Source organism: Anas acuta, chromosome 3 (assembly GCF_963932015.1).
Source record: "Anas acuta chromosome 3, bAnaAcu1.1, whole genome shotgun sequence".
NCBI lineage: Eukaryota > Metazoa > Chordata > Aves > Anseriformes > Anatidae > Anas > Anas acuta.
Window position 1 is genome coordinate 1,697,340 of NC_088981.1, and position 13,500 is coordinate 1,710,839.

At 40.2% G+C, this 13,500-nt stretch overlaps 1 protein-coding gene across 2 annotated transcripts in view; it reads left to right on the forward strand.

Annotated features, from left to right (window-relative positions):
• ANAPC1 (anaphase promoting complex subunit 1) overlaps window positions 1-13,500 on the forward strand; it is a 35,805-nt gene that overhangs the window by 20,651 nt on the left and 1,654 nt on the right. For both annotated transcript variants that reach the window (XM_068675195.1, XM_068675196.1), the window contains exons 27-45: window positions 306-577; window positions 1,393-1,627; window positions 2,825-2,916; window positions 3,091-3,225; window positions 3,399-3,481; window positions 3,634-3,712; window positions 4,315-4,389; window positions 5,463-5,539; window positions 5,837-5,927; window positions 6,016-6,069; window positions 6,375-6,568; window positions 6,958-7,044; window positions 7,561-7,678; window positions 8,543-8,620; window positions 9,062-9,129; window positions 10,760-10,898; window positions 11,435-11,521; window positions 12,077-12,172; window positions 12,542-12,740. In XM_068675195.1, the coding sequence (XP_068531296.1) occupies window positions 306-577; window positions 1,393-1,627; window positions 2,825-2,916; window positions 3,091-3,225; window positions 3,399-3,481; window positions 3,634-3,712; window positions 4,315-4,389; window positions 5,463-5,539; window positions 5,837-5,927; window positions 6,016-6,069; window positions 6,375-6,568; window positions 6,958-7,044; window positions 7,561-7,678; window positions 8,543-8,620; window positions 9,062-9,129; window positions 10,760-10,898; window positions 11,435-11,521; window positions 12,077-12,172; window positions 12,542-12,740 (2,259 nt within the window). The remainder of the gene's footprint in view (window positions 1-305; window positions 578-1,392; window positions 1,628-2,824; window positions 2,917-3,090; window positions 3,226-3,398; window positions 3,482-3,633; window positions 3,713-4,314; window positions 4,390-5,462; window positions 5,540-5,836; window positions 5,928-6,015; window positions 6,070-6,374; window positions 6,569-6,957; window positions 7,045-7,560; window positions 7,679-8,542; window positions 8,621-9,061; window positions 9,130-10,759; window positions 10,899-11,434; window positions 11,522-12,076; window positions 12,173-12,541; window positions 12,741-13,500) is intronic.

The following is a 13,500-nucleotide window of genomic DNA, read 5'->3' on the forward strand; positions in this document are numbered from 1 at the left end:
CTAATACAGACCTTAAATCAGGTACATTCTGACAAGTGAAGAGAAGGGAAATAAATTGCCCAAGGATGTGCAGCTGTTTAGTGCTGGGGTCATACAGGATGAAGATACTGCAAAATTGCTGGTTTATCTAGTATACCGTGCTTCATCATCTGACATGCCTGAAGATATTCAAGGCTGCCTTCAGATCAGAAGTATTACTTCTCAAGCTGTCAATGTTTTTCACTTGGCACCCTGCTGAAGTTGAGAGCTGTTTCTGAAGGGGTTTGGATTCACCTAATTGCTTTTAATGATTCTGTTATGTGCAGGCCGTGCTCCTCCTAGGAACACTACTGTAGATCTGAACAGTGGGAACATCGACGTGCCTCCTAACATGGCTTGCTGGGCCAGCTTTCACAATGGGGTGGCTGCTGGGCTGAAGATAGCACCTGCTTCACAGATAGACTCCGCTTGGATTGTCTATAACAAGCCCAAAATTGCTGAACTAGCAAATGAATATGCAGGCTTCCTCATGGCTCTGGGTCTCAATGGGCATCTCACAAAACTTGCCACACTCAATATACATGACTATTTAACAAAGGTGAGTTATTCTTTCATAAACAACAGAAATATCTGAACCTATTGATTTCTTTAAGCAAACAAACAAAGGAGTCAGCAAATTTCTTTGAAACACTGAGATGGAAGTTTCCTGGCGTGGGTCAGTATTCGAATTGCTTTATTAATGTTAGCAGTATGGGACTTCATTTCTGATTAAAGGTTTTTCAGTAGTTTTGTCACTAAATATTTCCACATTGTGATGATGTACAGCTTATTGGGTAGGTGAATGGTCTGAATTTCCTCTGCTCAGTCTGTATGAAAAAGTTCTTGTTAATCTTTGTGCATGAGCTAGAGTTAGGGATCTGAGATTTTACGTTTATTAAAAGGCTGAAAATCATACGTGCTCTTGAAATCTCACCTTAAATTGTTAGAAGTTGTATCTATTTCCTTTAAAGCTTAAACAAGAATAAATGTTACATATGGTTGGTGGTTGGGAGGAATTGATAATGAACTATGAGGGAGATATGGTCCTCCTAAAGCAAAACCCTCAGGTTTTGCTTTTTAAAACAACCCAAATGTTGTGGGGATTTTTTTGGAAACTAAATACCTGCATTATAGCCATGCCTAGCAGTTCATTGTGTAAGAATTTCAGTTTGGATTGTAATAAGATCTTAGAGCTGGGAAATACCCTCACACCCATAGCAGATAGCGGTCATTATTCCTGAAGAGTTGGTTCAGAAAGTTCAGCAGCTGTGTATATTGAAGAATGTAAGACTTGTATTAGATACTGAGACAAGTGTCTTTCCTTTTCTGAACATGCCTGCTTTCTTTGGTTGCTGATAATTGTTTTCTTTCTAGGGCCACGAGATGACAAGTATTGGACTGTTGCTTGGTGTTTCTGCTGCCAAGCTGGGCACAATGGACATGGCTATTACACGGCTTCTGAGTATTCACATCCCTGCCCTGCTACCACCGACTTCAACGGAGCTGGATGTCCCCCACAATGTGCAAGTGGCTGCTGTGATAGGAATAGGCCTTGTCTATCAGGGCACTGCTCACAGGCACACAGCTGAAGTTCTGCTGGCTGAAATAGGTGGGTGCTAACGCTGAAAAAAAACAAGATGAGGGCTGGGAGAGTCGCAACACATGCATGATTTCCACGACGCATTGTGGACCTGAAAGCATTAACGTATTTTTTTCTTTTAATTATACTTTTGCCACAGCAGTAGGCACCTCCCATTTCCCAAACTCCATTTTTTTTCTTTCAAAGGAAAAGAAGCTACTGTGAATTGTGCATTGGTACAGCAGAGAGCACTCACTGAATTCAGTAGAAGAAATCTAACAGTACTAGTTCTGGATCTATGTGCTTATTCCATATGGAAGTTTTGTCTGAATAGAACTGATCTGGAGCTTCTGGGGCTGCCAGTTATTTGGTAGAAGGACTTCTGTAACTATGTATTCCTTCCAACCCCGATGCCGTAGATTTCTGCAAAAGTCCTGACCCTCTATAGCACTTGAGCAGACCTATTGTGCACTGTTCATCCAACAAATCTGGTGCTTCCCATGTTTCTCAGGTCTGCTATGAAGTAACTGTCACTGTAGAAACCAGATTAAGTCACTGGGTGGGAAAAACCACTTGCCTCTTGTAAGGACAGTCTTTTTGACTCGCTAGGTTGGTGAAAGTGCAGTTGTCATTTCATAAATTCTCCTGTTCCTAGTTTTGTTGTTCAAGGCTTTCCAAACAGCATTCTTTGAGAACTGATTCAGTAAAGTTCTGACCTGAATTGTGTCATCATTCTGTGCATAGTTTTTCCGATTTTATTTCTAACAGTTAAGTTCTTGTTCATGTTTATGTGTAACTTTAGTTAAGAGACTGTGTGGTTTACTAAATAGAGAATTGGATAAATTTTAAGGGTGAGATTATATCTGTCATGTTTTTGGTAATCTGATACGTGCAGTCTTTTCTAGCAACAGCTTTTGAACTGTGCTGACGACATTTGGATAGGTTCAGAGATCTTCAAAGTATATGTAATTGTAACATGGCATTTTCACAGTCTTTGAACTCCAACCATATCCTCTAGCAATACATACTGCTTCTGGAGGGGTTTGCCATTTGGTGATGGATGGGTTAAGTGGCAATTGTTTGTAATTCCACGGAGAACTTCCCTGATTTTCTTGAAGGGATAGACTTTTTTTTTCTAATTTTTGTTAGAAGTGTAATACTTAATAAGACAATGATTACTTAGCTGAAATTTTAAAAGATGAATTTTATTGTTTTGTTTTTCTCCAGGACGTCCGCCTGGACCCGAAATGGAGTACTGCACAGATAGAGAGTCCTATTCACTTGCATCTGGGCTAGCCTTAGGCATGGTTTGCCTGGGGGTAAGTGCCTCCTTTTCATTCCAACTGCAATTAGTAGAAGAATCATTATATATTGGGACAGGGGTAATGAGAATTGTTTCATCGTTGACCTACAACTGGCTTTGGCTGAATGGATTTTTTTACCTCATATAGGAAGGCACTTGCATATTATGTCTTCTCCTCTTCACTCCTTAGCACGGCAGTAATTTGATAGGCATGTCCGACCTCAATGTGCCCGAGCAGCTTTACCAGTACATGGTTGGGGGCCACAGGCGGTTCCAAGCAGGAATGCACAGAGAGAAGCACAAGTCTCCCAGTTATCAAATTAAGGTACGTGTTGATGATTTGCGCTCATCTAAGCAGAAAACATTGGTAGCTTAGAAGTCTACAAACGTCTGTGTCTCAGTGAACCAAGTGACTTGGAATGCTTACTCACATCACCTGCAGGCTGTTTGTTGCCTTCCTAATCAACTAGTCTGAAAGTATGCATTATGTTTTCACAGGAGGGAGACACGATAAATGTGGACGTTACTTGTCCTGGTGCCACACTAGCACTTGCAATGATCTACCTAAAGACTAATAACAGGTATTAACCTTGGAATTACTCGAACATTTTGCAGTAACTTGTGACAGGAGTTGAAACGGCCATAATGTTGGCTTTGCTTTGTGTGGCTCACTCAGTTTTGTGCATTGCTGAAATATGATCCGGAAACCCTGTTCCTTTACTGTGCTCTGCAGATCCATTGCTGATTGGCTTCAAGCACCAGATACGATGTATTTGCTGGACTTTGTAAAACCAGAGTTCCTTTTATTGAGGGTGAGATTTTATTTTCTTGCATTTCTCAGTCTGCTGATACTAAAAATGTTTCTTATTTTAATGTCTTTAATTTTTAAATCCAACCCACATGCCTGTCATGCGGAACCCTTTATATAAATAGTGAGTCTCTTACTTGTCAGCCAGTTACACCTTCAAACAGTCTCTGCTTGTAATAAGACAGCTCACTTCTCGTACTGTGCTAATGAGACAGAATTTAATGAGAAATATTTGAAGGATAAGTTTTATGCACGGTGTTAAATGAAACATTTAATAAATCTTTTTGTAGCTTTTCCGAAAGTAATTTCACAGATAGAAAAAACAAGTTAGGCTTCAGCATCTGCTATAAGTACCTAATGTGCTTGTATTTCAGTTTGCCAGCTAAAGAAACAGAACTTGCAAGGATTTATTTTGTGGTTCTTTTGTCTACGAGCAGAATTTTTATCTTCTAAAATAAAAGCTGTTTTGTTGTTTTTGATACAAAGGCTGAGAAACAGTGAAGGAGCTGCTAATAGGTAGCTGGATTGTCTGTATTTCTGGATGCATTTAGTACATTGAAAATAATATTCATGTTTTTGTATTATGTTTTTTATCACTTTTTTTAGACCTTGGCTCGATGCCTGATTTTGTGGGATGACATCTTGCCCAATTCCAAGTGGGTTAACAGCAACGTGCCTCAAGTAGGTATTTACACTTAAAGTGTTTACTTCCCGATTTTTCATCTTGCTGAATTGTTCTACATGTGTACATTGCTTTAGTAACATGAGCTGCACAATAAAATGAATGTTAATGTGCAGTATTTCCTTCATATAAGAAGCTTAATTTGGTTTAAGAGAGAGTGGGCTGGGCTAACGGTCCACACATTATTCTTTTATCAAACTAAGGCCAGATAAAGCTTCATAAGCCACTGAACAAAGGCAAAAAGGTTAATTGTAATAAACACAAATTGGCATATGTGAATTTCCGATTATATGTAAGGAAAAAAAGCCTTCACAGTGGGGGTGGTCAGACATAAGAAGAGAAGCCTGGGATCTCCATCTTTGAGGTTATTCAAAGCTAAATACGTAAGGCCTCAACCAAACCTGATCTAGCTTTGAAAGGCCTTCCTTTGAGCAGTGGCTTTGGACCAAAGATTACCAGAGTTCCCATCCTGTGAGGTGTTTCAGGTGGCCAAAGAGTATAATGGAGACGCATTTTAAATTCGATACCAACATGACAGAGATGATAGTTACATTGGATTCCTGAACCACTATGGGAGACTCCCATCTCCTCATGGCAGAGGGGATGCGGCTCTTCAGAAAAAGGGGCCGTACTCCATATTGACTGGACAAGAAGCCAGTTGCAAAATTTTTCAATAGGGAGCTCAGCTATATTCCAAGATAGGTTGCATGGAGTTTTTAAGAGCAAATTAGATAATATCTATCAGAAAATACAGGATGCAGATGGACTCCATGGCCTCTCAAGGTCTCCTCCTGTGATGAGCAACATCACAGTTCTGACACAATCTTGCCATTGTTTTAGAAATATCTAAGGAACCAGATAAACAAGCATTAAAAGGTGTCCGTTCTGGATCAGCAGTCCAATGGAGCAATAGCATGTGGAAGAAAAGCTGGAAGATTTGCTGGTTCAGAAAAACTAGCTTTTATATTCTTTTGAAACAAACCTGTTTTGTATCACTTATGAACCCTCAATGCCTTGAGGGTTTAGAGAGGTTCCTCTGAATTGTTTTTTCTCTTTTATGCTTTTTTTATAGATCATAAGAGAGAACAGCATATCTCTTCATGCAACAGAGCTGCCTTCATCTGAAGACCTGAGTTTAGAAACACTGGCGTAAGTAACATGTAAAAGATCAGTTGCAGATAGAGGAGGATTGTACAAAGCCAAATTCTACTTCTGATAAAACACAGCTGAACTTTTTATAGAGATACCAGTATCAAAGAAATCTCTCCCTTGATATTTGGGGAATTTTATTCTCTGTTTTCTGTAATGCAGGGGTCTTTGTTTTTTTTTTCTCCTTTTCTCCCTCTCTTCTTTTCTCCCTCTCATTATAAAATAAGTTTGTGATGCGTACTCAGATTAAGAAAAAAGAGAAACATTTAGTCATTTCCTGTTTATGTTGCTTATTAGGCAAGCTCATGTCTACATCATTGCTGGTGCATGTTTGTCACTGGGATTTCGATTTGCTGGTTCAGAAAATCTGGCAGCATTTAACTGCTTGGTAAGAGTGTTTTTTTCTTCCCGTCAACCCATAGAGCTGTAGGTTATCCTTTGTATCTCTATTTAGTAAGCATTTCTTTTCTTTCCAGTACAAATATGCAACAGATTTCCTGAAATGTTTGTCAGCACCAACAGCTTCTATAGTAAGTTCTTTCAAATTTTCTCTCAATTAAAAGAAGGCTTTGTTGCATAACATACTTTGATTGCATTCGGCTGACGCCTTAATGCAAACAAAAACATCCCTTTTGCTTCTCTGTATTACAGGCTATTTATAGAATGTGGCAGGGATATGAATCATTATTGTTAAGGACTTTGCTGGTTCTCTGCTCTCCTTCTTTCTGTGGAGTGTGGTTTTCGAACTCTGGGGTAGAAAGCAGCATATTAGATGGACCAGAAGTGTGCGTTTGACCACAGAAATGTAATAATGCCTTCCTTATTCTACATGAAGACAGGTCACTATAATCTTGAAACATGCCTGAGCGTCTTGCTGCTCTCTCTTGCAATGGTGATGGCTGGCTCTGGAAACTTGAAAGTCCTTCAGCTTTGCCGTTTCATGCACAAGAAGACGGGTGGAGAGATGAACTATGGATTCCACTTGGCTCACCACATGGCTTTGGGGCTTCTCTTTCTGGGAGGAGGAAGGTAACTTGCCATTTCCAAAGGCAGTTCTTGATTCTGCAAGAACTTCTGGAAGAATATACCCTTCTTGAGGAAGCTGGAGCAATGTGCAATTTACTGTTTTATTGTTTTGCTTTAAACAATATACCCATTCATAAAGAATTTTCTATTTCAAATTAAACTCTTGTCTTCTAGATACTGCATTACTTAAATGCCATAGGAATGCTTTTGGCTTGTGTTTATTTCCTACTGCTACATGTTTATTTTGCCTGCTATGGGAACACATTTGTGAATTCCTTGCGTGTCTGCACTTTGCTACTGTCCTTCCCTCTTGCAGGAGACGAAAATATTTTGAACACCTGTGGTATTGGCCAGTGTTTGTTAGGACTAAAACTAATAATGTTTTTCAACAGATATTCACTGAGCACTTCAAATTCTTCAATTGCTGCTCTCCTTTGCGCTCTGTACCCTCACTTTCCTGTTCACAGCACAGACAATCGGTAAGGGTTTGCTATGGTTTATATTTCCTTAATTTTCAAGCAAAATCATCTCCTTACAATAGACGTTATACAGGGAGAAATCCTCTAGAATTATTTAGTCTGTAAATAAATTTTTGGAGGTTAAAAATAAAAATTGAAAAAAGAGAGGTAAGTGGAGATGTAAGGCAATGGTAGTGATTGTTGATGAGTGAGGAAATGCAGGCAGGTTTCCTGAGGCCTCTACCCAATGTTACTATGACTTGGCTCTTCTAGTTTGCTCAGCAGGAAAAAAAAAAATCACACAAAACCTGTTCATTTATGATGCCTAATAAGTAATAGTTAAGATTCATGAAATCCCATCCCATTAGCTGAAGCATACCACGTTAAAGAACTTTTTTAAACCTACTCGATTACTTCAAATTTCGCTTTAGTTCATTCAACAGCTGTATGGGGTTATTGAGCTGTGTGTGGTTTGGTATTTGGGGATTATTCCATGCCTGTACTGTACAGCGTTGAGTTGCCTATTCCCACGCACAGGTATCATCTTCAGGCTTTGCGTCATTTGTACGTGCTGGCGGCAGAACCAAGGCTCTTAACACCTGTTGATGTGGACTCAAACACTCCTTGTTATGCACTGATAGAGGTTACATACAAGGTAAGGAGTGAAGGCGTTTGAGAAGGTGTGGGAGACAACCGAAAACTGATACACCAAAGCTGTGCTATTTTCATTGTTGTGGCCAGCAGTCTTGGGTTTGTTTTCAGGTTGTGGTGGAGATGAGCCTGATTCTTTAGGCAAATAATTGAAGGGCTGTGTTCAGCCCACTCACGCATTACATGTGCTTTGATGACATCTGGGGAGCAGAATACAGGACAAGTAAAAGGCACCACAAAGTCTTCAAACAGTCAAGTGTGTAATAACTGACCCAGGGACACAGTTCTCATCTTTATAAAGAGGAAGGACTTTCAAAGGCACAGAGGTGTTTGGAGCCATCTGTGTTTTTAAAAGCCCACTTCTGATTCTGCTGACACTAGCAGCTTGGTGTCTCTCCTTGGTGCTTGCATGATAAATCTCCTGGGGAGGAATCCTTTCTGCATGGTTTATTTTGTACAGATTAATGTGAGATGTGTGGTGCTTGTGAAAGACATAAAGGGTTGCTGGGATTTCAGGGGAGAGGAACTGCAGCGCAGATCCCCTGTGGGGCAGACAGAGATGCTGAGGTTCTGCTTCTTGCTGTAGGATACCCCTATTCATAGTATAGTTTATTTCTCAAACCTTTGAATTTCAATTGATGTGTGACTGGTTTGCATGGTGTTATGTATTGATCCACCCATGGGAAATATATCTTTAATTTAGGTTTAGGTTTTGTGACATTAAAGGCAATGCTAAGACATGTATTTACTCAGAGCTCAGCAACAGAAACTGACTGATCTCTGCAACAGAGTTGTTGTGAAACCTGCATTTTCTTTCTTTTCATGCAAAAATCTTTACTAACACGTGAATCCTGGTGGCATTTTGAAGGGCACGCAGTGGTATGCAGAAGCCACTGAGGAGCTGATGGCACCCACGCTTCTTCCAGAGCTTCACTTACTGAAGCAGGTAAAGAAAGTCTCTGTTTAATGAGGAATTTAATCACCTGGTTTTTGTGCTGCACACTGTTTCTGCAGGAACATTTTGAGGCTTTTCTTTGATTTCCTGTCCAACCATAGCCAGACTCTGGGCAAAGCTGTCCTATAGCAGTGGCTCAGAAGACAATTCTGTTGCTATGGAGTGCGTGTGCTGTCTTGTGCCTCATGCTTCTCTTCAGTCTTGACCATCATGTTTTCAAGATCTGTTGTAGCAGGGAGTTCCCTGTGCTGGGAGGTTTCACTGTAGGAGAGACAAAGCTAGGTCCTCTTACTTCTGTGTTTTCAGGGTGGGTAGCACGATAAAAGGGCATTTCCACTTGTAAGGGCAGAGAAAGAACTATAGGCTTACGTAGAAAACCCTTACTTTTATGATTCTGGTTACACCTAGTAATAAAAATGCTTGCGTTGACAGATCAGAGTGAAGGGACCACGGTACTGGGAATTGCTAATAGATTTAAGCAAGGGAACGAATCATCTAAAGTAAGTATTATTTATAATGCTTAACTGAATAATGGATTTGTAGTAATTAAAAAAAAAAAAAATACAAAACTCCCATACTTGTAACACCTACGGTTTGGAAAGAAGTCTGGTTTTGATCGGTTCACTGTTGTTCATTTGACAGTACAAGTGAAGAAAGAAACTGCGTAGTTGGTTTCACCTGTTGATGTGAATAATTCATGCAAAAACAGGGCAGGGGAAAACCTGATAGTAAAAACCGCAGATATTGGTAGCAGGATTGAGCAGTACCAGAAACCATCTTAATCTCATAGTTTTAGTTTAGTTTTGAGTTGATGTGATGTCATGTTTCCCAGACTGTTGATACAGTAATTAGCTAGCAGTTACCGCTTTGTGAAATACTATTTTTCTGATGTTACGTGAAGTATACAAAGCGCTGCTTGCTGCATGTTAACTCTCCATTGGGCAACTGTGAAAAACAGAAATTTTACCGGAATACAGTATCTGTGAGTAAAATCATTCTCATGTTTGTGTTTTTAGCAGCCTTCGGTGTAACTTGTCGCTGTGAGTAGTGCAGAAGAAGCCAGCTGCATCTTTCAGCAGCAGCATGGTTGTTCTAGTTACATTAACTGCCACCATTCAGATTAAATTAGGCACTACCATGCAGTGGCTGTTGGTCCGTGCCTTTAGAGATAACAAACAGAACTGATGCAGAGTGCAGTCCTCCAGATCAGCGGGCACATACTGACTCATCTACTGCACCAGAGCTGGCAGAAGTCAGCTTTGTCCGTCTGGGTTGAGCACTTGTGTGTCCAAAAAGAGCCTGCCTCTACTGCCCTCGCAGAAAGCAGTGTGGGTGACAAGAACTTGCTGATTTTCGGAGTATCTACTCTCTGGGTCTCCAGATGCTTTGAATCTGTCAGCTGTCCTCTCATGTCACCACACTGGTAGTATTGTCATGTCCTGAGCCCTTTAAAATGGGTAGGGATCTGACTAGCAGTGTTTTGGAGGCAAATGCACGTGTGAGAAATCTTTTTTTCATATCTTATTACATGTGAGTTGCTGCTGTGTTGTTATGCTAAGCAGTTAGTTTCAATACAGATAATTTAGTTATTTTAGGGATGCCAGTGCCTACAGTTAATGGTGCAACTGATAGGCTAAATCAGGTGAACACGCAGCTGCTTTGCAATAGTGTAACTTTGAACTGCTGCACGCTTCTATTTGTAGGCTTGGTCAGGAATGTGAGTGGGGGGGGGATTTTTGTGTGGTTGTTGTTTTTTTCACACTGAGGAAGGACTTCTTCACTGTCACAGCATGCCCTTAAAGCCTTTAAGGCATGCCAACTTGCATGGTGCTGAAAATTTATCCTTTAAGAGTCCAGCAAGAAGCAGCAATGGCTTCAGGAAATTATATTCCTTCTATCAGTGGGCTCACCTGTTTTTCTTCACCATCGCCTGCCACCACATCACAATTTAATAGCAGCCCTCCCCTGAAGATAACAAAATTTCTGTGTATACACAAGTTTAAATAATCAGGACAAAGTATGAATGGGGATATTATCATATTTGGGCTGTCGGAGTTCATATTTCTTTTGCAGGTCTGCCTCATTATGTACATCTGTCAGTTTACATAAACCCCCTCGTTATTATTTCAGATCGATTCTTTCAAAGGGTGGCATCTTATATGTGAAGCTGAGAGCTGGGCAGCTCTCGTACAAGGAGGACCCCATGGGCTGGCGTAGTCTCTTAGCACAGACTGTTACCCACCGAAACTCTGAAGCTCGAGCATTCAAGGTATGGCTTCCAAATTAGTTCTCTGGCTGGTGCAGAGCAACACTGAGACCTCTACCAACACAGACAGCGTGGCACACACAGCTGAAAGCTGGTAAAACTTTGTTAAAAAGAGGTCTAGTAGTAAAGTGATATCACCTCAGAGGTGTGTCTGAGGACAGGCTGGCAGGGAAATGGGAATGCCACCTCTGGAAAGGCTGAGGAAAGCACAGCCAGGTCATGCTGTGTTACTTATTTCCAGCAGAGAGCTCTGCCGTCAGGTTACGAGTACTTAAGTTATTTGCTTTGCTTGAGGGAGAGGAAGTCTAGTGTCTTTCACAGGGCATGGGATGAGCTTAGGCCGAGAGCAACCATGCAAATGTATTTTTGTCATGGACAGACAGAAGCGTTGGACAGATTTTGGCTATGATATACCTTACGTAGGTTGCAATTTTTTCAACTGAATGCTGGGGAAGGAAAGGATGGGTATAAATTGCTATTTCATTTGTGTGATAAACCAAAAAGTTCAATTTAAGAGTATGTTTTGATCTATTTTTTAGCCAGAAGCAATTTCAGCTTTCACTTCTGATCCTGCTTTGTTCTCGTTCGCTGATTATTTTTGCAAACCAACTGTGAACATGGGCCAGGTATGATGTCTAGATGTGGACTAGCACAGTTTCTCATTTTCATGAACAAAAGGTGGGAAAAATCTGTGTTTAAATGAGAAGAACAGAAATTAGTCCTTCAGGTAGTGGGGATGGGGAATATTCGAAGGGATGTTTTGCAGTTCAAAGGTGCAGAACAGTGTTAATCTTGTAGGTGTTATTTTTCCATTGGTTAGGTTCACGAAGTTACAAAATAAGAGTTGTGTTACATTCATTGCAGAATGTGTTTAACAAATACCCAGAGCCCTGTTTGCTGTCCTGCAGCATTTAGGTGGAGTCACTCCAGAAGGGTTAGGGGTTTGCACTGTATTTCTCTGCACAAAATGGCTTAAGGGATGGAGTAAAATACAACTGTGTTATGCCTAGTTTTAATAAGCATGAGAATGAAAGCAAGCTGTGTCGCATTGTTAGCTATCATTAATTTATGGAATGTTAGTGCATGGGTTAACTTTAATGGAAGGAAATGCAAGTAATGTAAGAACCTGAAATAAATTGTACCTAGCATGTGCACTTTGTAAAACATGTGTCTTTTATCAGAAACAGGAAATCCTGGATCTTTTCTCTTCAATTCTTTATGAGTGTGTTACCCAAGAAAATCCAGAGATGCTGCCCACATACATAGCAATAGATCAGGTGGAGTAAATACTATTTATTTATTTATTTATTTATTTAAACTATGCTTAGGCATAAGAGTATTATTTGTTGCGTGCATTTTTACAGAGAATCGAAAGGAAGAACAAGGCATATGTTAATGACCTTACACGGAGACAGCAGCAATTTTTAAAAGCAAACTGGAAAATAGTCTAAGGTTGTGAAAACTATAAGTAATTCTTGTGTAAACAAGAAATATTAGCTGGCAGCTCTTCTAAGTAGGTGCTCAGAAGGGGAGCCCCTGGAGTTGAGGGGTGTTTAGGATTTCTTTTCTTTGTGTTTATGACAGCAACATTTCTTTCCTCCTCCAGTTTCTATTCTCACAGTCACTTTGTATTTCCTCTCTACTAGGCTGTGAGGAGATTAGAAAGAAGAGAAATGTCCGAGACATTTGAGCTGTGGCAGATAAAGCTGGTGTTAGAATTTTTCAGTTCCAGAAGTCACCAGGAGAGGATGAGCAGGAATCCAAACCGAGGACTGTTCATGAACTCTGAATTTCTGCCTGTGATGAAGTGCACTATTGATAACACTCTGGATCAGTGGCTTCAAGGTATAGAGCAGATGACTTTAATCCTACGGCTGCGGTCACAATTCAGCGTTCTTGTCTTCTTACTGATCTGTATTCCCAAAGCCCCAGGTTGACTTTTGCATCAAAAGTACTGAAAAATTATTATAACTGAAGTGGCAATGGATGTTAGCATAAAGCAACTTCTTTGCCTTGTATTTTAGCCTTAGGAACATGTATCACATACCTGAGACAAAAGTTTTGTTTTCAGAATTGAGGGGAAGACTTCAGTAACAGTTTACAGAAAGAGGTCTAAAGTCATGCTCGTGTACTGCTGCTTTGTAGCTGTCTCTTTCGTATCTTGCCTACCAATGTATTGCTAAGGCTTTCTTTAACTTGCTACTGGAAGCGAGTCAGGGAAACACTGGATTGTTTTAATCTGTTTCCCTCACGGATGGATAGATAGAATTGTTAATATAAGCTTCAGTTACTGCCCTCAAAACCATTGTTCCTTAATTCTCATAAATATTGCCACAAAAAAAAAAAAAAAGCTTGAAGTGTTCTCTGGCTGCTTAGTGATACTGCAACTTGAAAAAAAAACCTAGTGATATTATGAATTATGCATGATGGCAATATTGCACGGAAAGTTTAATTACTGTTGAAGTCTATTGTGCTATGCAGGGAAAATGCTTTCCTAGTATTTCCTTGGGAGAGTTTTCTGGGAGCAAGAGTGAGGGATGACCACAGCACATAGGGGGTGTAGGATAAAAGTTGGCCATGGCAGAAGGAAAGAGGTTTACAGACA